The sequence below is a fragment of the Pteropus medius genome, unplaced genomic scaffold (genome assembly GCF_902729225.1).
Source record: "Pteropus medius unplaced genomic scaffold, Ma_sr-lr_union100, whole genome shotgun sequence".
In the NCBI taxonomy this organism is placed as follows: Eukaryota; Metazoa; Chordata; class Mammalia; order Chiroptera; family Pteropodidae; genus Pteropus; species Pteropus medius.
Window position 1 is genome coordinate 4,229,992 of NW_024352784.1, and position 24,397 is coordinate 4,254,388.

The following is a 24,397-nucleotide window of genomic DNA, read 5'->3' on the forward strand; positions in this document are numbered from 1 at the left end:
TGTTTTAACAGATAAAGAAACCGAGGCTCAAGAAATTAAGTACTAGAGCCTTGATTTGGACCTTGCTCAGTCTGTCTCCAAGGCCTGTGCTCCTTCCACTATACCATGTGGTTACAAGACCTCTGGGACTAGAGCAATTTCATTTAGGGAGTGATTTGTTTTGGGTCAGATGACCCAAAGGTACATATTCCAGAGCTTAGAAACATGAACTCCTAGGATGTCTGGAGGTACCTCTAATAAGTCAGATTAAGAAAACATGATGAGGGGGAGGGTATGGCTGAGTTCATTATACAGCAACTGTGTCTCTGAATTCCCATTCCAGGACTCACTCTTCTCTATTGCCATCACATTCATGAGCCCCTTTTCATAGGTCTCCAGAGCTGATATTGTGGTTGTGATGGGTGCAGTAGCCCTTGACAATTGCTGTGAAATCCAGATCCAAACAAAAAGAGCAGAGGCTAGCTCTTAAGTGCCCCAAACCCTTGTCTTTTGTGAATAATCCCCAGTTTGCAGCAGACAAAGCTTGTTTTTTCTTTTGGGTTGAGGAGTGCATTCTGGGTAAGGAAGAGTGAACAACCCCCATACACACCACTACAGGCCTTGTGAATGTTTCTTGGTTTTCAAATGCCCCCTTGTGATTTCTTGTGTGAAGTGCATCTGTTTCTCAAGCTGGCAGTGGCGTCAGCTATTGAGCATGGACTCTGTGCCAAGCAATTCTTCACAATAGCCTGGCAAAGTAAAGGTTTTTTTTCTGGAACAATATATTTCATATATTTTTTTTCTAACTTACTTTTTATTTTGAAATAATTTCAAACTTGCAGAAAAGTTACAAGAATAGTACAAAGGATTCCAATGTATCCTCACCCAGATCTCTGTTAACTTTTTCTTATGTTTATCATTCTCTCTCTCTCCACCCCTTCCCCCAATGGTACTTTACCTCTGTGGTCTTCCTTCCAAAACCACACAGCCCCCAGTGTACTCATAAAAAAGAAAAAAAAAAATCCTACTTGAGAGACATTCTCCAAAATAAATGACCAGTACCCTTTAAATTATCAAAATCATCAAAAACAAGGAGTTTTGAGAAACAGCTATAGCCAAGAGGAGATATGACAACTAAACGTAATGTGGTATTCTGGATGAGATCCTGGAACAGCAAAAAGACATTAGGTTAAAAACTAGGAAATATGAATAAAGAATGGACTTCTGTTATAAATGATGTATCGATATTGGTTATTTGTGACAAATGTACCATACTCATGGAAGATGTTAATAATGGAGGAAACAGGGTATGGGGTATTTGGGAACTTTGTATTATATTCCCAACTTGTCTGAAAATCTAAAACTTTTCTAAAACATTTTTTTAAAAACTGCTAAATGTATTTGTTCTGAAAACTTTTAATTAAAATTAATTGCTACTCTTCATAAAAATTCTCTGGTTTCTGAGTTGAGTGACCTTTATCAGGGTCACAGAATCAGCTCCAGTTCTAGTCCTTTCATTCACTCTTCTGTAAGGCAGGGCTGAGAAGGTGGTTTGCCTAGGCAAGAATGACTACAACTCCCAGAGTGCCCCTGTGTGGTTGTCAGGAGCAACCAAAGAACACAGACTAACAGCTCTGCTGGAATCAGGACTATCTACCGACTGCCAACCAACCATGGGCCAGGATTATTACTCTATACTCCACATTACTCGTAATTCAGAGGATGCCCAGATCAAGAAGGCGTAAGTTGGGGCCTTAGGGGTGTGCTGGGGCAGGCCCTACCTTCATTTCTTCCAAACTGAGCTTTCCTGCACGGTTTAGGGTAGGCAAGGTAAACCTCGTTCCTTCTCTTCTTGTCCACCTCCGGCTTTGGGCTAGGTCAGGGTTCTCAGTCTGTCACCCTTTACCCTGTCTCTTCTCTTGGGTGCCCTGGTTTTCCTAGCAAAGAAAGGACAAAGGAGGCATTTGAACTTTATCCTGACTATTATGGAGAACCAAAGGATTTCGAACAAGAGAGTGACCTAGCCAGATGCATGTGTTACAAATTTGTTTTTGGCTGTCACATGGGATTTGGGCATTGAACAAGCTGTATCAAGTCTTGGGGACTTTGCGGTTCATTTCTTAGAAAGCCCAGGGTAGAAGTCAGCACAATTTTTCTTTAAAAAAATTTTGGACAAATACTTAATGAGCAACTACCATATGGGTCAGGTACAGTCTTAGCAGCTGGAGATATGACTCTTACAGAAATGGAACTTAATTCTGTTGGTGAATATAGGTGTTCAATAAGTAACAAGTGTGATGAGTGCTAGGGAAGTACTGGTACTGTGGAAGCTTATGTTGGAAGGAGAGAGACCCCTTCAGAGGCTGTCCTGATAATCCAGACAAAAGATAAGGCTTGAAGTAGGGCAGTGGACTGGCCAGAGGGGAGAGAATGGACTTGGCAATTAATTGGATCATTGGAGGGTAAAGAAGAAGGAAGGAATCTAGGATAATTCAATCAGTTAAGGTTGGGTGGTGATAATAGCTATATTTATTGTACTGTGCAGGTGCTGTTCTGAGAACCTTCCATCATTATTTCATTTAAGTCTCACAAAAATCCTGAGAGGTGGGTGCCAAGGCCACCTGCCTAGTAAACAGCAGAGCCAATATTAAGACACCACGCCTACTATAGTTACCTACCATATGGCAGCTCCTGTAGGGGATCTACTTGGGGTAAGTGGAGAGAGTCTACACTGTGGTTAGAGAAACAAAACACAAACTCATGAAACAATTAGAGAACAATTTAGGACAGTGTGTGATGTCACCCGCTTTTCAGAGGGTCTCATTGACCAGTGGGACCCATCTAGAAAAATGTCACAAAGAGGAGGGGCAGTTGGAATGCAGAAAGATAAGCTCAACTTAAGCATTTAAAAGACCCATGTCTGAATCCAGGTTCTCCTATCTCCTAGCTGTGTGACATGGGCAAATTACTTAACTTCTCTGAGCCTTAGTTTTTCCACCTGTAAATAAATAAATAAATAAATAAATAAATAATAGATAAGGTTTATTATGATATTGAAATGGGATTATATGAGATAATGAGCTTAAAAATGCCCAGCAATTATTTGCATTTGAAACTATATCATGTAAAGAGTGATTAGAAGAACTACATACGTTTTGAACAACAATGCTTAACTCTTTTTCCCCTGCAGCAGCTTTTAAGGGATGAATCACATGTATAACACACTCTCTCATTGGAATATTTAGATTTTTGACACCCCCCCCCGAAAAAAAGCTGAATTCACGTAACAAAGATTCATAATCACTTGGCTATTGACCTCCTGAGTATCACTAATTCACTGTAGGCTGCCACTTCAATGCTGTGACTCCACTCCCAGCAGGTGAATGAGAGTGATATTACTGCAGGGAGGACTTTAAAACCACTCAAGTTATATGAAAACCAGAACTCTTCTCAAGTGTCTTTACTTTTACTCATTGATAGAATTTACTTACAATTCCCCTTGTAACTGACTGCGACCTCTGTAACTGAAAAGGTCTGGTTTAGAAGTCTCAGGAAGGTTGTGACAATTGTCTTCAAGCCTCTCAAGGTAGACAGAGCAGATTTTCTCTGTAAGGCCAAGGGCCAAGCCAGTATCCTCGTGGATGGAGGCAGAGTCACAGGACAGCAGACCCAGCTCAGCAAGAGGAAGTGTTGCCTAAAAGTCAGAGTGGTCCCACAGTGAGATGGGCTGCTTTGTGGGACAGTTAGCTCCCATCATTCATTTACTCACTGCTGCTCAGTGATAGCTACTGGGGACACAGAGAACTGGACATAGAAACTCAAGAACTCATGGGCCAGTGGGAGAGACAGACCAGTCAATAAACAATTGGAGCACTGTGTGCTAAGTACTGAGATCAAAGGCATTGGGGCAGGAGAAAGAGGAGTCTAATTACAATAAGGCTGCAGTCAAGGAAGGTGTCCTGGAGATGACCCCTGAGCTGAATTTTGAAGGATGAATAAAAATTTGCCAGGAGGAGACAGGAGGGGCTAGAAAGGGGTGAGTGTTACAGGAACAGGAGTAGAATGTCAAAGGCATGAGCAATGCACGGAAGGGAGTCAGGGCAGGAAAGGTTAAGGGAAAAGGGAGAGAGAGCTGTGAGTGAGGATGCCAGAGAAGCAGGGGCTTGAATTTTAGAGAAATTTGGATTTTGTGCTGAAGACAAAGGGTGAACCAGTGAAGGACTTAGGCAGGAGAATGACTAAGTCAGGGAGCATTTTAGAAGCAACAATTTAAAAAGAGAGAGCAAGCCCATGACAGCACACAGAATGGTTTGTAGAAGGGAAAACCAGAATCAGGGAAGAACTGGTTCTGCACTATTTGTAGGGATGAAGAGGCAGGAAAAACAGCACTTTAGTTAGAAGGAAAAATTGACATGTCTTAATGATGATGGGGTGAGGGTGGAGGGGACGAAGAACTTGGAGTCCATTAAATACTCAGCTTTCCAGCTGCAGTGCCTGGACAAATGGGGGCGGGGAAATTAGGGAATGAAAATGTATTTATGTTTGGGCTCGTAGAGTCTGTGGGGCCCATGGGACATTGGAGAGGAGATTCCAAGTGGGCAGCTGGATACAGAGTCTGAAGTTCAAAGAAGGAACCTGGTTTGCGATAGAGATTTAGGAGTTGTCAGTGAGTAGGTGGTGGTCAGAGCCATGGGATCAACGAACTTGTCTGTAGAGAGTGCGTGGAATGAGAAGTGCCGGAACCGTGGAAGGTGTGAGCTCTTCCAGGAGCTGCACTCAATTGAGTGGAGAGCATGTGGGGTCAAATTTGTACTGAGCAACTTAGGAGGCTGTGCCAAAGCCTCCCTTTGCTCCTCCAGACCCTCTCCCTGCCGTTCGGCACCCTGCTCTCTGCTCTGGAGGCTGACCTATCTGAACTGCATAGAATTCCTGGCCCGTAGGCTTCCTAATGTATTCTGCTAAAGGGAACCAAGGCAGGAGATTGGGAGAGAGGAGAGTGGGTCTGGGATATTCATTCCCAGCTCCCTGCCTGTGAGGTTGGCTATGTCCCTTAACCGAAGGTTAAAATTCTTGCCAAGGACCCTGCCACACTCTTTCCTGGAGGATTCCTGTAACCTCTCCTCCCCTCACTCCTGTAGACTCAGGAGTGGTTAGGGCACCTCAGGACTCCTGGCCTCTGGTACTGCACTGTCCCTGTGGTTTCCCACCCACTTCCAACACCTTGGTGAGTGGTCCCTCATTAAACTCTCCATAAATCACTTAGTTCATGCCACCTTTTTCCTCCCGGGACACTGATGATAGATTCTCAGATACTGTAGGCATCGAGTCACTGAGTGGTAGGATTGGGCAGATACAGAAGTGGGGAAAAGCATGAGCACAGAGATGGGAGACAGTGAAAGGACCTGACGTGCACTGCGTGGCTTTCTGTACCAGGCCCTTTGACACCTTATTTTATCTAATCTTTCCAAGAAGATTGTGTATAGGTTGAGACATCAAGGTGGGATTAGATGTGCAAGATATATATTGGGGGAAACACTTGTGGGAGTGAAGGGGGAGCAGGAGTATGCAGGGAGAGCCTTCAGACCACAGTGCAGGTCTGACACCTGTATAAGGAGAGAGGGAAAGAAAGGTTGAGGAGGGAGGGCTGCATTGTGGTCTGGAGAAATCTCTACCAGGCTGATGGGGAGTCCTCAAGCAGAGGTTGTATCTTGGGGGTATCCTGTGTCCTGCAGGGCTGAGCCACCACTAATATCCTCAGCACTCTTAGGCACTGGCTGGGAACGGCTGGGGTGGGGGTGTGGGAGGTGTGCAGCCTCAGCGCAAATGACCAGGGGGCAGCTGCTGGAGCTGTCAGTCAGCCATGCTCCCTACACTGGGTTCTCTCCAAGGGAATTTGAGCAATGTGCCTCCCTGACCATCACAGCTGGGAATATCAAAGCTCCGAGAGGCCACCAGTTAATAGACAATAGAGCCAGCTCTGAACCATGGTCAACACTCAGGAACATGTGAGCTTTTGTGACTTATATTAACTTTCCCTCTTCAAGGTACCGGAAACTTGCCCTTAAGAACCACCCGTTGAAGTCCATTGAGCCATCCTCAGTAGAGATATTCAAGCAAATAGCAGAGGCATACGACGTGCTGAGCGACCGTGAGTGAGTGGAGCCTGGAGGAGTGACTCCAGGACATCTCCCCTGTCCCGCCTCTTCATTAAGATCATTCCTTAAGTCTCTGAGTGTTAGGCTTTCTGAGCGGCCTTTACATAAAGTAAGCAGAATCAAAACAAACAGAAAGAGAATGAAGAATTGCCTTTCTCAGTAAACACAAGCTAAGGTGGAGGACATGGTGTGGAAAGTCTCCAGATTAGGCTAATGTGCTTACCCAGTCTCATGAGGGCAAAACGAAAGGCACACCCCCCACGCCCCACCATCCCCTGCAAGGATGGAAAGAACGCAATGCTTGTTGCCAAGGGAAGAATGCTAAGGCTGAGACCCAGATTATTCTTCCCAGATTTACCCAGGTGCTACATCTCCATTTCCCTGAGGACAGAGCATATAGAAGGAGCAGAAAGAGGCCGATAATTAGGAACTCTCTCTCCTATAGAAACCAAAAGAGTGAGGAAAGTGATTCTTTGCCCCTGCCTGGAGCAGTGCCCTCGTGGGTTTCCCTAGGCTTGTCCTGGAAACTTCAATCAGAGACACTGTGCAGGAGACTGGCCAGATCACTAAGGTTTTACTAGTACCAAGTTTTCAGGACTTTAAACTCTAGAATTTGGAAGCTCTAGAATTCTTAGATTCTAAAATTTCAAAGGTCTAAGATTCTATTTACCCCCAGATAAGACAGCAGCTATGATGACTGAGTTAGGCTAAATCCCAGAAGACCCTCGGTCTCTCTGTTTCTACTCCAGGCCCCATGCCTCCCCGAGCAAGTCTCAGTCTTCTCCCGTCTCTCCTTGGGGCTATGGGGCATACCTAGGTTCACCCATGATGAAATCTCTAACTTTTAGAGTCTCCTCCCAAAGACTGCCAGACAACAGACACTTTAGAAATAAGGCTGATTTTGCCCCATGCTCTTCCCCATAGCCTCCTCCTTCCCAGCATTCTAGCTATCTTAGCCCCCAAGACTGTACCCTTCCTCACGGTGACATATATCCACAGCTGTGAAGAGAGGCATCTATGACAAGTTTGGAGAGGAGGGTCTGAAGGGCGGGATTCCTCTGGAGTTTGGATCCCAGACCCCATGGACAACTGGTTATGTCTTCCACGGCAACCCTGAAAAGGTTTTCCATGAGTTCTTCGGAGGAGACAACCCCTTTGATGGTGAGAGGTCCTCCCTACCACTTTGCCTTACTGGGAAAGGATGCAGCTGTAAAGATGCTTTTCTTACAGTAGTTTTTAAAAAATTGTATATACAGTACATGGTAAAAAAATATAAAGAATTTATTGAGGAAGAAATAAATTCCTTCCTCAGAAGCAGCCACTCACTGTTAACATTTTATGTATTAGTCCAGAAATATTCTATGCATTTATGAGCATATATTTATTTTTACATAAGCCTTTTATTTCATTAAGGAAATGAGACCACATCGTACACACCAATTTTTTCACCTAATATACACACACACACACACATATATATATAATATAGATCTACTTTATTCATCTTAATGGCTGCATAAGATTTTATTGTACAGGTGTGTGTTAGTCAGATGAGTGCATGGATGGATGGGTGGGTGATCCCAGGTCCCAGATAGACTGACAAGGAGTTGATTTCTGAGGCTCAAATCATCTTGCAAGAACACTTAACACTCAGACCTGTCTTCCTGGCTCCAGTTATGAAACTCAAGAGAGTAGATTTTTACTGCCTGGCTCCCCCAGTCCCTTCTTCCATACTATACTGCAGCCTTTCTGCATTTCAAAAGTCCTCTCTTTCTCTTTTCCATGTTATTGTCATAAGTAGGCCCACCTTAGAGACCCTTCCCACTGTGCATTGCCTTCACCTGTCTGCCAGAGGAAGCTGGGTTTATAAATTCCATGTGAAACTGAGAAAAGCAAGGAACCTGGAGTCAGAGAGCCTGTTTTAAATCTATGTGCTGCCATTTATGAGCTGTGTGATCCTGGACAAATCTCTTAACCTCTCTGAGACCTCAGCTTCCTCACTGTTAAATGGCTGTAATAGCCCTTTGCTCACAGGTTATTATTAAATGAGATAATGTTTATGAAAATGGGCTTTGCAGTCAGAAAAATGCTACAGAGTGGATCTGTCTCTCTCAGTGCATGAAAAAAAGGCAGCTCAGAGGAGCCAAACCAAAGCGTATTGGGGCATCGCTCTTTAGGGAAGGTCAAGCTCAGGGTTTGGGGGTCTCTCAGGTTGTGCTATACTACTACAGTGATTTACCTTAGGGGTCCTTGTGTCCCATCTCCCTGTAGAGTCAAGGGGCGGGGCTTCCTGTGACCTGGCTATTGGGGTGTCTAAGACATGGCACACCATGGATGCTGGGTAAACAAATAAATTTGGCAATGCTGAGGGGACCAGGCAATTCACAGGCCCCTTGATTACCCATCACATCTTAAGGGGACATAGCATGATGTCACCTGGCCCTCCCCAGCCTAAGATCATTGCTCCATTCTAGTCTGTGAAGTTCATTCCATGGCACTAACCTTGAGAGGCAGAGTACAGGAAATCTTATTATGATAGCAACTACTCACTCTAAGTAAGCTCTCAGCAAGTTTTAGCTCTTCTTTTTCATCATCTTGTTATCTAAATCCTAATGGTAGAAGAAAGGTCAGACACTATTACTCCATCTCACAGATGGAGAAACGGAAGCCCAAAAGATTTCACAGCACATCAAAGGTCAGGGGCTCTCTCTCTGCACTTGGATGGAAGGGCAGGGCAGCAAGAGGGGTTATGAGTCTAGAGCTCGGCAGGGGCAAAAGAAGTTGAGGAAAGAGGAGTTGGGGATATGCTGGTGACCTCTCAAATTTGTTAGGGACCAACCCTGCCCCGCCCCTACGTCAGTTGCTGACTTTATAGAAACTTGAGTTTGGGATCTCTAGTGGTCTTGGGCAGGGCTAGACAGCGAGGGGAACTGGAGCCTGGGAAAGGGTAGGGAGGATTAGCACACTAGGATCCTCCACTCCAAAAGCGAACGGCTTGAGTCAATTTTGGCACTACCAAGTACTGCCTCCAGAGGGCACCCCTCTCCTGAGACAGCCAGGTCGAGGGGTACTTCACCAAGTTGTGGGGGAAGTCAGGAAAGTGTGTGTGTTGGGGGTGGGGGGCAGGCAGTGTCCAAAGTGGGAGATGAAACAATGGGGAATGGCAAGGGATGAACCTTCTTGGCCTGACTGAATAGCCTGAGTCTTCAAGGTGGGAATGGGATGCTGGGTATAGTGCTTGAAGACTGAGGGGTCGGTGTGTGGTGGGGTGGGGAGTGTCTATTAATCCAAGTCTCTAGACATAATTTCTCTTACTCCACTCCTCTCCCAATCTCCCAGAGTTTTTTGATGAAAAGGGAAATGAGGTGGATTTGAACTTTGGAGGACTTCGGGGCCGAGGGGTCAGGAAACAGGATCCCCCAATCGAACGAGACCTCTACCTGTCCCTGGAGGACTTATATTTCGGCTGCACCAAGAAAATCAAGATCTCCCGCAGGGTGAGTACTTGGTTTGCTTCTGCTGGGAGCCACCACCTGTCCCTTCCAACCATATTAGTCACCCGTCCTTGACTCTAATTAGAGATCTCAGGTATGGTCTCTGATGGAATCATGCAATCTTAGATTCGGAGACCTAGAACTGCAGAATTCTAGAATCTGAAGTTTGGAAGCAACAACTGGGGTCATTAGCCCGGTTCCTTCCCAGTGCAGGAATTTCCTCTGCAACCTTTCTAACTGGGCAGGATCTTTTCCTTCTCAATTTAGCCACATCCCTTTGGGAAGTGGGAAGACTCTAAATTCTCCAGTGAATTCTGCCCTCTGGGAGTTACCAGATGCCACCTCCAGGACTTCACCAGGGTGTATGCCCCAGGAGTAAGAAGGAGCAGTGTGGGAATGGAAGGTGGCTGGGAGACAGCCCCTGAGGGGACTGGTTGAGGAAGACCCTCAGCCCCACGGCCCAGTCTTATGCTAGCACATGAACAAACCCCCCTCAAGCCTTTGCCCTGCAGAGGAGATGCCAACCGTGGTCATACTTTCCACAGATGACATACATCTGGGCATGTGACTGGGGAATGGATGGGTGACATAATAGGAAAATGCTTCAGGTGAGGCTCAGTTGTGTTGACCTTCGTGTCTTCCTCCCTTCTGGATTAAGAGACCTGCCAGAGCCTCTGGGGTGGGAGAGAAGAGCTGAGTACATGTTGACTGTGCATTTGGTTGTGGCCAGGGCCACGTGATTTCTAGGGCTGGGGTTGTGGTCTTGATGCACTGATGGTGAATGCTCAGCATCTTAGGCTCCAGCACCCAAACTTGTCCTGCTTTCCTGGAATCCGGTGGGATGGAGCGGGAGTGGTCAGGGAAGTGGTCAGTACTCCCCACTGCTAGGGGATTGAGCCCAAGGACAGATCCCTTGGTGCTTCTTCATGCTGAGAAATCCTCTGCAAGCTTCCCGCATCTCCTACCCGCCACCCTGCTGCAGGTGATGAACGAGGATGGGTACTCCTCTACCATTAAGGACAAGATCCTCACAATTGATGTGAAGCCTGGTTGGAGGCAGGGCACACGGATCACCTTTGAGAAGGAAGGGGACCAGGTGAGAGGGAGGGAAGCTGAATAATGTCAGTCCTAGGATCAGTTACCCGGGGTCATGTAGTGGGAAGACGGAGAGTAAGGAGGCAATGCTTTTTCCTGCCCCTGTGAGCCCTAGTCTGGCAGGGAGACCAGTCTGCAGAGTGGATGAGATGATTCCTAATGTCCCTTCCAAGGGACAGAGTCTCACGTCGCCTCTGTGAGTGGGCAGCCCATTTTGGGTGTTCTCCCCATTTTGCAGAGTGGGGAACCGAGGCCTAGAGAGGGGATGGCCTTGCCCAAGGCAAGAGCACAAGAGCTGGATGGAGAATCCAGTCTTAACTCCAGGACATGATTTTCTTCAGTGTTTCTCTAAGTGAAGTCCAACCATAGGATCTACTCAGAAACCACTTATTAATAATTTTAAATACTTATTTAAATAAAAATATAAAATTATTGTCCAAGGCAGTGATGGTGTCCTCAGAGCTGAGGGAAATTAATTTCTCTGCCGATAATTCTTGCTTCTTTTCCCACACAGAAAACATCTATTTCAAACAAAACCAAACAAAACCCTTCAAGACCCAGCTCCAATGCTGCCCCTTAGAGCAGCCTTCCCTGATCTCTGAGCTCCTGCCTCTGGATTCCCTTTATCGCAGTCTTGAGGATTCGCTGTGTGTCTGTTCACCCTTCTAGCCTGGGAGCTCCTTGGGGGATGGGGCCAGTCTGATTCTTCTGTCCTAGTGCCCACAAGAGACCTCAGCAGTGTTTTGGTGATTTGGTGAAGCTTGGCAGGACAGAGACTTTGCAGAATACCCAGCTCAGTGTTCTACCCACCATCTAAGGAAGTCTCGGTCCCCCTCCAGCTGAGAACTTCTATTTGGGCATGTTCAGTAGAGGAGAAGTACTGGGTTGGGTGGTGGAGTGCAGGATTCATCTGGGTAGTCTTCTCAGAGGAGGGGCTATGGAGTCAAATGGAAAAGGCCTTTCCAGAAAACCTGGTCTGATCTCATTGTTCAAATGAAGACATGGAGACCAGTCAAGGCAGGAACTTGGTTGATGTCACACAGCCAATTAGCCTTTGTCACCCCTTGGCCTCCCTTGCCCAGGGCCCTAACATTATCCCAGCCGACATCATCTTCATCGTAAAGGAGAAGCTACACCCTCACTTCCGCAGGGAGAACGACAACCTCTTTTATGTGAAGCCCATCCCCTTGGGCAAGGTGAGTGGCCAAAATGGAAGAGCAGGGAGTGAGCAGAGTAGAGTGAGCCCCGCCCACCCCCTCCCCACCCCACCCCTCCTCGTCCTGCCCTTCCCCACCCTGCCTCCACCCACCCCGTGGGAGGCCCTAAGGCAAGCAGCATCTCACTCTCCGCTCACCCCAGTGCATGGCACAGGCCTTCAGAATGTGATGAGTGCCACAAAGATTCTCTCTTCTCCCTGAGTATGAGTGGCCCCTCCACACCCTCATAATCTAAGCAAGAAACTGGGCACCAGCCTAGACTTTGACTCTCCTCCCTGACCCCACCTGCAGTTGGTCACTAAATCCTGTCAATCCCACCTTCAGATCTCTCTTCACTCAGTCCACTTCTGTTCATCCCTGCCATCCATGTTTGAGCATTTGGACTTGTGCAGCTGCCTCCTCAGTGGTCCTCCTGCTTCTCTGCTCCTCTCCTCCAGGCTCTTGTCGACAGGGGTCTTTCCATACACTCATCTGCCCATGCCACACTCCTGTATAAACATCTTTGCATGGCATTTGAGGCCCACTGTAATCTGGACCCTGCTGATTTCATCCCCTGCCCTCCAGTCACTGCACCACTTAGAACTCTTGTCCATTTGGTACATTTCACACTTCCGTTCTCTTTTTTATGCTGGGTCCTCTGCCTAGAGTGCTGTCTACCAACCTTGTCTAACTGTTAAGCTCCCCTCAACCTTTAAGGCCTTCATCAACTACTACCAGCATTGTATAGCCAGCCCTCCCGTCCCACCTCGGAACAGCTTGGGGGGCCTCTCCTTGGCTCTCCTTTACTTCCCTCTATCAGAACACATGTCAGTGTCAGTCTTACCCACCAGATCGTGAACTCCTGAGGGCAGGTAATTGCCTGGCTCACTCACCTGTTAGTCTTTGACCATCCTTTTGTCTCCTGAGGCCCAGCTTAGGGCCTGGCACTGAAGAGGATCATAAAATGCCTTCTAAACAGAATGGCCATGGGGACCTTCCCCACTCCCGCCTTTGGCCTTAATGTCCCATAGGCTCTGACCTGCTGCACCGTGGAGGTGAAGACCCTAGATGACCGGCTTCTCAACATCCCCATCAATGACATCGTCCAGTGAGTCTATCTGCTTGGGACCCAATAGGCAGAAGGGCTGGCCTGGGCCTTAGAGGGTGTATCAGACAGGTTGGCCTAGTACAGTTGTGCAGGTTGCATCGCACCCAGCACAAGGGGGCGAGAGAGGACTGAAATCCAGTCCCCACTCTGCCTGAGCTGTGGATTGCATCCACCCGACAAATGTAGTGCCATTTTCTAACTTGCACAAAGCCACCGTAGAGGCTAGAGGTCCCCAATGTTGGGCAGTTCTTATTGCCTTCATCTCCCATCCTCCAAAACCTCTCATTAGAGTTCTGAGTTGATTCCACTCACCCCTTTACCAAGAAAGGCCCTCTGCATGGGAAGCTTTGCTCAGCGGCCCAGCACTCCCCACCCGAACCCAGCGTCTGCTCACTTACCTTCCCTCCTCGCCCTGTTTCCCATATCTAAAAGGAGATTTCTGGAGTCCTCCACCAGAAATCAGCGTCAGTAGGTTTTCAGGGAGCAAGCTGCCGGTAGTAAGCCAGTCTACTCTCTCCTCCCACCCAGTTCTGGCTGAGAAAAGCCATCCATGGTAGAAGTTGTAGTGAATGCTCTGTGCCTGAGGTGACCTGAGCAGGGTGGCATGGGATCTGTCGAGGTGCTGCTCTGGGGTGCCCTCTAAGCTCCCTTTTCTTATCCTCTCCTGTTTCAGTCCCAAGTATTTCAAGAAGGTGCCAGGTGAGGGGATGCCGTTGCCTGAGGACCCCACCAAGAAGGGGGACCTCTTCATCTTCTTTGACATCCAGTTCCCCACTCACCTCACACCCCAGAAGAAGCAGATGCTGCGCCAGGCTCTGCTGACATAAGTGGTGGGCTCGGGGCTGGGGCCGGGGGAGGAGAAGGCTAGCTGGGCCTTACTGCACTCCTGCCTCAGGTGTTCAGGGGAACCAGCTCGCTGCACAGACGTGACATGTGGACGGCACAGGACTTTTAAACCGACACAATAAAGATTTATTTCCTATCCTCCAGCTACACCCAGGAGAGTGTGTGTTGGAAGAGGAGCTTCATATAGCCCTTCTTGTGGAGCAGAGGGAAACCAAGGACTTGGGTCCCTGTCCTGGCTTTGTGGTCGTGGCTAGGTCCCTGAGGGTTCAGAGACTATGTACCTCGCACCTGGATAGTGTGGGCAGCACTGTGTAGACTGAGGGTCCCCAGCTCTGCTGATTCTCATGACACACGATCTCTAGAAAGGGGCAGTCTCTACAGTATGATATGGTCACATTGTACTCAGGAAAACTGAAATATAAAACACTTGTCTCAGGTCACACAGGGCCCAGTGGCTAAGCTGTCATCAGAACCATAGACCCGCCCTGCTTAGGAAGGCAGCACAAAGGACACAAGTGCTGGAAATGGCTGTGGTTTCTGCCTTGCCAGCTTCAGCATCCTTGTCTGTGTGGTGGGTATTGGGCTGTCCCTAAGCAGTGTGGTCTGGGAAGCAGACTCAAGTTCTGCTCCCAGCCTTGCCACTGAGCCCTTGGATGTTACTGCCTGTCTTGTTGGTAAAACAGAGTTCATAAACCCCCTCATGCTGCTTGTGAGGACTGAGTCATTGGTGTGAAAGTGCTTGGTGAACTGGCTTAGATTTCAAGGTTACAGCATTGCTACTGATGTGACCTGCTGGAGTCCCAGCATCCAGGCCCAGCTGAGCCTGTACAGAATGCACCTGCCTCCCCAGTCTACTTTCCATCAGTCAACATCATGGTGTACACCTCTTCTGTGCCAAGAGAGACTCCCGAGTCTGGATTTGGGATAGGATAGGTCCAATCTTATGACAGAATAGGTAGCCACTTTTGTTAAGACTACAGAGGTGCCAGAAAGTCTCCATGTTACCCACGTGCTTAGATTCCACCATTTAAACTACCATAATAGCTTAAGGAATTTTTCATCAATGGGAGCTCAGTCATACTAGTCAGGCATTTGTAATCCAACAGAGAATGCAGTACTATCAGCAGTAACAGCAGCCTGAGATGTAGTATCTGGACTAGGGGCCTAGGGAGCACCTCTGTAGTCATTAAGGAGGGGGGCCTTGGAGTGTGCTACTTACCAGCTGTGTGCCCTCAGGCAAACCCCTTCACCTGATTTGTAGAGTACAACCCCTATCTTGCAGGCCTTGTGCAAAATGGGTGAGTAAAGCTGTGTCCTCTGAGACTGGACCTAGGTGGCGATGGGTGGTGGTTGCTACCGTTTTGAGCAGCAACTGGGTGAGGGAGTATGGGGCCTGCGTTGTAAAACTCAGCACTCTAGGTTCCCCCTGGGCCAGCAGGAAGCCTGCCCCTTTCTCATGGTGAGAATCTTAAGACTTTTATGAAATTTCTATTACCGCAGTGATCTTCAGGGCTACCTTGTCAGGCAAAGCAGGGCTTATCATATGCCCACTTTATAGTCATTAAGGACAGAACAGTTACTAAGGCTAGTTAGAGTGTCCAGAGATCCCTAGCACCTTTCCCAGCTCGCTGTTCCAGGATCGTGCCCAGAACTAGGAAATCTGGTGGACTCATGTCCATCCCAGTGTTTGGGACACAGGATGGCGAATGAACCAGCTGCCATGCCTAGAGCAACAAATTGCCCATTTCCTCTGGTGCAAAATAAATAGCCTGCCTCACAGGATTAATGTGGAATTAAGGCACATATGGCACAGTAACTGGGTCTTCCATTTACATCGACTCCCTGCAGTCCAGCAGAGAACAGCCTGGAAGAGCTGCCTGCCACTTTCACTCTGGCTTGACTCATGGTGCCCAACCCTGTCCCTGTTGGAGGCTATATGTCAGCTCAATTTGTCAGAAACTGGGCCCTCTTTGTTTCTCCAAGAACACGTCTAATATTCTGGACCCCTTGCCCAGGCACTGAAGGGCCTAGTCTCCAGCTCTGACCAATGGGGAAGGAGCAGTGGCATCGGCTGCTTTAGGATGTAAGAGAGGGAGGTTATGTTCTCAACCCCACTGCCCAACAGGATTCCCAAAGGACCCCAACACTAGTCCCTGGGAGAAGTCCATGGTAGAGTGGGGGAGAGGGAGGTCCAGTCCCTGATCAGATGCTGACATCCTGTGTCCTTGCTTGTATGACCTGTCTCAGCCCCCAGCTTCTTTAGACATCTATAAAATGGGCCCAGATTAATTCTAAGGGCCTAGCCCTGAACAAGGTATCTCAGGATTCTGGGACCTCAGAGTCCCCAACCTCTTGAAACAGAAGTTGAGGACCTGCTTTCCTGTCTGAGGATAGGTGGCAGGAAAAGGGTCAGGGAGGCTGACATACCTGTACAGCCTAAATCTTGGCTTGTCACCACCTCCCTGGGATCACTAGCCCTGAGAGAGGGCGAGACTATACGTGTAAAGTACCCTTAGGCCAAGGTCAGATGTTTGCCCTGCAGCTTACCCTCCCAGGGGAGCAACATTACCTAAGGCTGGGACTCTGGAGAATGGAAGGCAGCCAGATTTGCCCTCAGTAGGTCTCGAACTGTGGGGAGAGGTAGGTTTCTCATTTGTAAAATAAAATAAGCCCACAGCATCTAAGATTCCCAAGTTCCTCTCAATCTTCCAAGAAGCATAGGTGATGCAGGGCCGACAGGAACACTCTCATTTTGCAGATAAACTGGCCTGGGGCCGGCTCGGGGGTTGGAAAGGCAGGTGGAGTACCAGGCACTGTGTGAGTAAAAGCCCAAGTGGCCTGGTGAGAACAAAGCCATTGTCGTGACTCTGGGATGTTCCTTTACTTGCCACCTTAGCCTTGGGCCTGGTTTGGAAAGAGAAATGGACTAGATGACCTCCACGGGTCCCAGAGTGAACAATGGAGGTGTAGAACGTGGGTCATAAGCCCCTTTCTAAGTCAGGTGGCTCTTCCTCTGCCCACCAGGTACCAAAAGGGCCCATTAGACTAAGACCTCTAGTAACAGCTATGAGAGAGGGAGGAGACACCACGGTTGAGCTTGTTTTATGGGTAACGTACCAGCTGGACTGGGTTTGGGGACAAGATGAAGAATTGGGCTGAACTTTTCAAGGGACTGAAGGCATGTGATCCTGGTTGGTGACAGGCCACAGAGTCAACTGGGGTCAACTCCACCATGACTGAGAGGCAATGGGGACATGAGGTATGGAGGAGGGATGAGGATGTGGGGAGAAGGGAGGTGGTGGGAATGGGAGTGGAAAGAAGGGGGTAGGGAGAGAAAATGAGGAAAAGGGAAGCAGGGCCTGGCTCTAGCTGAAGCCAAGCCAGAGGAGGCAGCAGGGGAGGCTCAAAAGGGAGCCTCCCGGGAAGCGCAGGCAGCCGTGAGGGCCCGTTTCAGTTGCTCATAGGTGACAAACATCACCACGTTCCAGGAACCCAACCGGAGGAAGGACGGCATGAACCTAGAGGAGATAAAACACAGGTCACAGGGGGCACCTCCACCTCCTGCTTACCCTGCTGGGCCCTGGCATCCAATCTAACTCACTTGCTCTGTCCCAAAGGCGGTTAGGAGGGCCCAGGGACCACAGCCTCACAGCCATGCGGCTGTGAGCAAGAATCCCCTGTGAGTCTCCATTTTAACACCCATAGAGTAGGTAGCACCTTGGGGGGAGGAAGGAGTTAAGAGCATGAGAGAATGCTGGTGAAATACTAGGACCATGATTAGAAATAGTTTGACACTTGATTTTTACTCAGTTCCGGTGGTCCTCTCCCACCTGTGTGATAGGAAGCCTGGAATTGGGTGGGGTGGATCAGAGGCTCACCCTTTGTAGAAGGCTCGGGGACCCTCCTTCTGGAGCATGGTGAGGGCACAATGGCCAGCGCTGCTGTACTGGCTAGGGGCAGAGTTCATATATCTCGTCTTGACAACGTCGACAGGGGAGGCAATGATGGTGGTGCAGAAGCCTGCCCCGAAGGCAGAAGTGAAGTGGCAAGGAAGGTCATCTGCCAAGGAGGAAGAGCAGGTTAGAGAGGTCAGGACTCCTCATGCCATCACTCCAGAAGCAGAGAGATTAAGTCGCTGGGATCTTGTGATTTTAAAGAGACAGACTCCAGCTGGGACCTCTCCTGAGGATCTAAGAGTCATTTTGCCCACCTCGCCTCAGTGTGCAAAGTGGAAGCTTCATCCCAGTTGGAAAGTGAGAGAGAGAAACTCACTCCACAAACAGAGGGGAAACAGGATGAGAAGACATGGTCTTCAGGCAACCAGATTCCCACACCCAATCCTGGGTTGGGGTCAGCGCAAGACCCAGCACCATTTACCCTCACTCACCCGTCATGAGGTTGGCCTTCAGGAGGGCATCCTTGATGAGGTCGTAGGTCACCAGCTCAGCACAGTTGACAATAGCATTACGAGCAATATTGGGAGCAGTCCCTACAGAAGGAAGGGGTGCCTATGTGAGACCAGGGAATAGGGGAGGTGGAAGGGGAAGAAGAAACACCTGGTACACACCTTTCCAGAGTCCCCGGAACCCTTCCTTTTGGGCAATGGTCTTGTAGGCATCAACAGTGCTTTGGTATCTCTGGCTACCTCCAGCCCGGGCCTGAGCCTGGAACCGAACCTTCACCACATCTGTGGGCTGGGCCACAGCAACAGCCAAGGCACCTGTGGTGCTGCCTGCCAGGAGACGGCTCCCGATGCCAGCATCTGTGAGAGAACCATGAGGGTCTGGCCAGTTGAGCTTCCACTCATTTTCTGTCTCTCCTCACCAAATACACCATGTGACCGTACTCTCTTGCCTTTTGGGAAGAGGATCCAGACCAGCTCTTGCTCTAAGAACTCTTCGCATCAAACAAAATTTTACTCTGTCTACTACTTGCTAGGCACTGGGACACAGCAAGGAGTAGGACAAAATGAGACTTAGCGCTTTCTTACATTAGGTATTTTCATTTACTTCACTTAACCTGCTTAACAGCCCTAAGAAATCAGAATCATTTCCATTTGACGAATGTAAAAACCAAGTGGCTTTCCCAAGGGCTGGGACACATAAGACTTGGGTTCTCATCCTAGATCCACTCCCTGACATGTGATCTTGGGAAAAGTCAACCTTTTGATCCGGATTCTGAGTTTCTACATACGTAAAATAGAGGGTGGGTGTGGCATGCTGAGGAAATAAAATGGAAGAGTGCTGGCCTTGGAAGTTAAGTCCTCGGTGTATTTTCTGGCTTCCCACTGTTGCCATTGGCCAAGTCCTTTCTGGCAAGCCTCAATCTCCTCATCCGTAACTGGTGGGTGATACCACCTACTCTTAAGGTGGTTGTATGGACTGTCATGCGAGGATGCCCTGCTCAGAGCCAGGCACAGCCCAAGTGCTCAGGAATCGTTAGGAGAATCAGGGCCCTTCCAGTTTTCCATTCCTCTGATCCTCCTAGGGATCTTGGGGCCTAAAGGAGCTATGCTGTGAAATTAACTAAGAGCAACTGTCACTGAGAAGAAAAGGCCAAGAAGCCTACGGCCTAGCTCCACACTCACGCTCAGAGCCCTTGGTGTAGAACTGCTTGACGGAGTCATAGAGGCCGATGCGAACAGAAGCGAAGCTCATCTGGCGCTGCAGGCCGGCGACCAAGCCATTGTAGAGGCTGCGGGGACCCTCGGTGCGCACCATGGTCAAGATGGTGCCCAGCACACCGCGGTACTTGACACTGGCTGCAGCCTGCATTGGCCCCTGCCTTTCTCCTTGGATCTGGAAGACCGAGACAGGCATAGGGATAAACTTGTTGCCCTCCCTATCTTCCGTCAGCCCTGTGCTCCAAAGTTTACAGTCCCAAACACCCCATAGGCCTTCAAGGAGTTTGCATCTTGGGGAGGGAGCAGAAGTGACAACACTAGGATCCCCAGGCTTCATCCCCTCACCTGTAGCCGGACTTTAGCAGTATCCAGGGGAAAGGTGATGAGATCTGCAATGCAGGCAGCTGTGCCAGCCCCCAGGAACTTCACAGTGGCAGTAGGGGGCATATCTGTGGCCTTGAACCCAACCATGATGCTGATTTCCTGCTACCTCCCAGGAGATGGAGAAAAATTGGAGAAGGGGGCACCTTCAATCAGCAACAAGACGAAATAGAGGAACTCTGCCGGAAGCTGAGCCGAGAGAGAAATCCCATCATCAGCAGTAGTCCCAGGCCCTCCCTGCTCACTACCCTCACTGCTACCTTCCCTGACAGTACCACCTCTCTAAGCAAGGACCAAAGCAACCCCATGGGGGAAAACAGAAGTTCCAGAGGTACTCAGATAGGGGCTGGAGAAGCAAGTCCTGTTGAAAGAGTCCATATTTTGTGAAGAGCTCCCCACCCTTTCACTATAGGGGCAGTATGGATCACAGCTATCCTAGTGCTACCTCAAAAAAAGACCCTGGCCCACCTCTGTCTGCTGGGTGTACAGATTTCACTGATGATGCCCACATTCCTGCTTCTGCGGATCTGTCTAGAAGCCAGACCAACACCTGATAGGTACAAACCTATAGGTCTACGCCCCGGATTTCTTAAGCGGGAGAGGTTCCTATGGGTCTAGAATTGTCTAAGTCTGTGAGAACAGGAATAGACAAGCCCAGTTCAGTTCTTGCCCAGCTGCCAACCCGCTTGGGCTCTCTACAATCATTCTTTCAACAAGCCTGCTTTGCTGGGCCCTGGTTCACTGAGGTGCAAGAGACAATATCTACCCTGGGAGGTGGGGTCTTATTGTCTGGCACAGGGAGTGGGCAGGTGATTCAAGCTGCACTGGGGCTTGCAAGACATACTCTCAAAGTGCAGAGGATGGAACAACTAACTTCATCAGGAGAGAGATAAGGAAGAGTAGGCAATCAGAAAAGACTTAGAAAAGGTAACATTCAGCTGGACTTTGGTAGACACTGGGCAATTCTTGGGGTTGAGAGTAGTGCCTAGGTGATTGACTTTCCTTCCCTGGCCTATTGTGTGATTCAGGGAAAACTGTCTCCTCTGGCCAGTTTCTCTCCTTGAACATAGGGGGGGCCCATATCTTCACCACAAGAGAGGCGAGGGTGGGGAGATGCAGGTCAGTGATATGAAAAGCGACACAGGAAACCAAAAGCTCCATTTTGTTCTGAGTTGGAACAACACCCTCCCCTCCCCCGCTGCCTCAGGAGGAAGTGAGCCCAGCACCCCAGTGGGGGAGGACTATCTGCTTCTCTCTCCCCTGAGCTCATTTCTTTGATTTCATTGGAACAGCTGCTCTGAGATCAGCCTGATTGGCTGCCCATGTCACTGGGGACAGGAGGAAAGAGCTAGGAAGAGTTGGCAGGCAGAGGCAGAATATAGTGGGAGTCAGTTGTGAACGCCAAGACTGATGGAAACAAACAGCTCACTTCTTACCCCAGGTGGCTGGGGCAAACAGAGATATCCAGAGCCTACTCACTACTCAATTACATCAGGAGCTTCTATAGGGCAGGGCCTGGGCTTATTCATGTCTCCCTGGAGCCTAACCCACAGGAGGCTCAGTGAAGACTGGCACTCAAGCAGCAGAATGGGTTGAAGGTGCTCCAGACTCCCCAGTTTCCCTGCTCTGACATCTCCATCCTCCAGGAGGTACTGCACACCTCTCCCCAACCCACTGCCTGGGGTACTCTGTTAGCTCACTTACTACTCAGAGCAGTTCTGTGAGGTGGCTGCCCTTACTTCCATGTTACAGATGACGGACCTTAGTAAGAGCCACGTCTACAGGCTCCAAAGCTTATGCTATTTGCTTTGTCCTGGTGCCAATTTCATTCCTTTCCTGCTGTTTTCTCAGCCCCAGGCACAGGCAGGGCCTTTCATGAGGAAATCCCACAGCCAAGTTCTCTCATGCCAGTATGACAGCTCAGAGAAAGCTTAAAATGGCGCCCCTTCTCTGGGTCTCAGAGACATGGGCCAGTTATGTCCTGACCTTGAGCTGAGTTGCAGGGTGTTGTGAATACCAGAGAAAAGAGTAAGACCCAGCCTCTGCCCACCTCAAAGACAAGAACACAGAGGCTCAGTTGCCATTTTAAATGTTGCCTTGAGTTTGCGACAAGTCAGGTCCTTCAGAGGCGTGCGTATGGGGGCAAAGTTCTCCTGTGCTAAAGATCCTATTAAGAAGAATAAGTAAAACTCAGGCCTAGAAAAAGTTAATCATATTTTACAATCCCCAGAAAATAACCAGTTTCAGTGTCCAAAAAGTACACTTGATTACTAATCTGTTTCAGGGGCAGTCGAAGCTGGAGTCAACAGTATGTAGTGACTATAGGTTTCTGCTCTAGCTCTGCTACTGATACTCTGGGTGACCCAGGGCCAATCACTCTCCCGCCTGGGCCTCAATTTCCTCCTTTGTAAAATGGGGACCACCATCCTTGGCTTGCCAGGGTCAGCTTAAGGACCAGAATGAGACCAGGGATATATGAAAGTGCTCCATGAACTCTGAACAGTGACTTCACTGGGGTGGTGGTGGTAGTTATTTCTGTTAATGTGCTGCTGCCCCCTCCACCCCATACACACCGCAGAGTTAGAAGGCAGTAGGAGACCCCTCCCTTAGACTGTACTCTTACCTGGCTTTGTAAGGTCTCACACTGAGGCCTCCAAGATCAAGCTTCTCTAAAGGCATCCCATTCTTCAAAGCTGCCAGTGGCTATTAGGGCCCGATCCTGTTGGTTTTCCATAGAAAATGGCTGGGAGACGAAAAACCTAAAGGTCATACTATGTGTCCTGTGGATAATGGCAAAGAAGGAGAGTTTAGAAAGGGAAATCCACCTTAAAAGACCACATCCCAGCAAGGAAAGGGGTGGATGGGCGAAAGTTTAAATTACAGTCAATTGAACAGGAGAAGTAAAGAACACAGCGAATAAGGAAAATGGTGAAAGAGAGACAAAGGACGGACAGAGAAGAAAAATACAAAATAGGTTGGGAGGACAAAAGGGAAATTAAAGAGAGGGAAGCGCGCGTCTCCGCGCGGCCGTGTAGCGGGGGCAGGGCTGGGACAGGCCGGGGCTCACCGGATCGCAGGGAGAACGCGAGAGTGCGGATGGTCTGTCCTCAGTCCGAGGGCGCGTGGAGGAAGCGCAGCCAGGGAACTGTTCCAACACGCGGCCGACCAGGCTTGCAGTGGAGTCTGCGCAGGCTGCCGCGCGACTTTGGTCCTGGGGGCGGGGCCTGCTGGCGAGGGGCGGGGCCTGCCGGGCTGCGAGAGGGGGAATTGACCCTCTAGCCACCGCCTTTCCGCCGGAACCGTCACGCCTAGGGTACTCTGCGCGCCTTCCAATACTGCCTTTTCTGTGCGGGCGGATCCCCGCGTCAATCCCTTGGGTCTCTCACTCGCTCCACGAGGTCACACCTTCGCTCCGCCTCACACTCTCTCCCCGCAGTCGGTTAACCTCATTGAGAGAAGGGCAAAACTGACGCCTGGAAAGAAGCAAAGGCTGCCCAAGGTCATACACGCCTCCGCCCGCACCCCTCCCTGTCATGGCTCTTTCTAACAGCCCAGATGCTCGGGTATAAGTGCACTTCTTTTCACGGGTCCACTTCGCGACCCCGGACTCTGCAAACCACCTGCCGGCCTCTGGAGCGAGCGCGGGCTCCCGCAGGGCGGGGCCTCCCAACCGGCCTCGCTGGCGATTGGTTAAAGCCGCCGCGTTGTTAGAAGAAGAAACCAATCCTGGCTGCAGCAGCAGGTGGCCCGCCACCGCCAACGGCCATTGGGAGCAGCTGGGCTCTCTGCGTTGTCCCTCTGGCCACCCTCCTTGCCTTGGGGACCCCGAGTACTTCGGCCTGGGTGGGGCAAGGGCACCAACCGTGACGCAAGCGGGCCGGCGCCCAAGGAGTGAGAAGGCGAACAGGGCCTGGGCCTGGTGCGTGCCCAGTCCTAGTATGAGAAAGAGACTTAGGAGATGAACTGGACATGAGTCGCCCTTTGGTGGCTGGAGGTCTTGCGGGGGTGACACGTAAACAACCAGTAGGTGGGTCCTGTGGCCCGGACAAGCACATGCATTTGGGGAGTAGAAGGAGATAGGTCTCTGTTTACCTTTGGGCTCTCTGTTCCTACGTTTGTGTACCCTCTGTCCCTTGTCTTCCTCTGTTTACATCCTTGTCAGCCTCCCAGAATCGGGGGAAATGAACATTTAGTCAATGCAGTTACTATGTTCAGGTTCAGTGTGAACTCTTCACATAATCCTGTGAGGCTGATATTAACCTTTTTACAGATGGGGAAACAATCCCAAGGAGGTTAAATCCCCTGCCTAATATCACACAGGTAGGAAGTGGTGAGCCGTCACCTAAAATCTGGTCAATCAGGCTCCATGACTGTGTTTTCTGTATTGTCCACAAGTAGAAGGGATTGTCAGCCCAGGAGACAGACTATAGCTGGAATGGGAATGGATAATTATAAGAGATGTGTATGAAAGACCGTCTAAACTTGTATAAAAGTTTTATAAGAGTTTATTTGAGCTGTTT

The 24,397-nt window shown here is 49.4% G+C and overlaps 2 protein-coding genes across 3 annotated transcripts; one reads left to right on the forward strand and one right to left on the reverse strand.

Annotated features, from left to right (window-relative positions):
- Positions 1-66: 66 nt before the first annotated feature.
- On the forward strand, positions 67-14,376 carry DNAJB13 (DnaJ heat shock protein family (Hsp40) member B13). 2 transcript variants are annotated; one of them, XM_039848019.1, is made up of 8 exons: positions 67-1,720; positions 6,024-6,127; positions 7,134-7,295; positions 9,474-9,631; positions 10,611-10,724; positions 11,806-11,919; positions 12,951-13,027; positions 13,701-14,011. In XM_039848019.1, the coding sequence occupies exons 1-8, from the start codon at positions 1,653-1,655 to the stop codon at positions 13,852-13,854; spliced, it is 951 nt and encodes a 316-aa protein (XP_039703953.1). In that variant the 5' UTR covers positions 67-1,652; the 3' UTR covers positions 13,855-14,011. The 2 variants fall into 2 exon arrangements, with proteins under 2 accessions (XP_039703953.1, XP_039703954.1); XM_039848020.1 differs by lacking the exon at positions 10,611-10,724 and having other exon boundaries at positions 13,701-14,376.
- Positions 14,377-16,958: 2,582 nt separating this feature from the next.
- UCP2 (uncoupling protein 2) lies at positions 16,959-23,109 on the reverse strand. The gene is made up of 8 exons (XM_039848021.1): positions 22,945-23,109; positions 22,501-22,657; positions 19,842-20,066; positions 19,461-19,671; positions 18,441-18,635; positions 18,261-18,362; positions 17,752-17,932; positions 16,959-17,391 (listed from the first exon to the last, which is right to left on the reverse strand). Exons 3-8 carry the CDS (start codon positions 19,965-19,967, stop codon positions 17,277-17,279), a joined length of 930 nt encoding a protein of 309 aa, XP_039703955.1. The 5' UTR covers positions 19,968-20,066; positions 22,501-22,657; positions 22,945-23,109; the 3' UTR covers positions 16,959-17,276.
- Positions 23,110-24,397: the final 1,288 nt, after the last annotated feature.

What these genes read in the sequence shown, in the direction of transcription:
- DNAJB13 (XM_039848019.1), top strand. Translation starts at nt 1,653, where the DNA reads ATGGGCCAGGATTATTACTCTATACTCCACATTACTCGTAATTCAGAG. An exon ending in TTGAGAAGGAAGGGGACCAG is followed by an intron (nt 10,725 to 11,805) that starts GTGAGAGGGAGG and finishes TCCCTTGCCCAG; the next exon opens with GGCCCTAACATTATCCCAGC. An exon ending in CCCATCAATGACATCGTCCA is followed by an intron (nt 13,028 to 13,700) that starts GTGAGTCTATCT and finishes CTCCTGTTTCAG; the next exon opens with TCCCAAGTATTTCAAGAAGG.
- UCP2 (XM_039848021.1), bottom strand. Translation starts at nt 19,967, where the DNA reads ATGGTTGGGTTCAAGGCCACAGATATGCCCCCTACTGCCACTGTGAAG. An exon ending in GTTCCGGGGACTCTGGAAAG is followed by an intron (nt 18,363 to 18,440) that starts GTGTGTACCAGG and finishes TTCCTTCTGTAG; the next exon opens with GGACTGCTCCCAATATTGCT. An exon ending in CCCCGAGCCTTCTACAAAGG is followed by an intron (nt 17,392 to 17,751) that starts GTGAGCCTCTGA and finishes TATCTCCTCTAG; the next exon opens with GTTCATGCCGTCCTTCCTCC.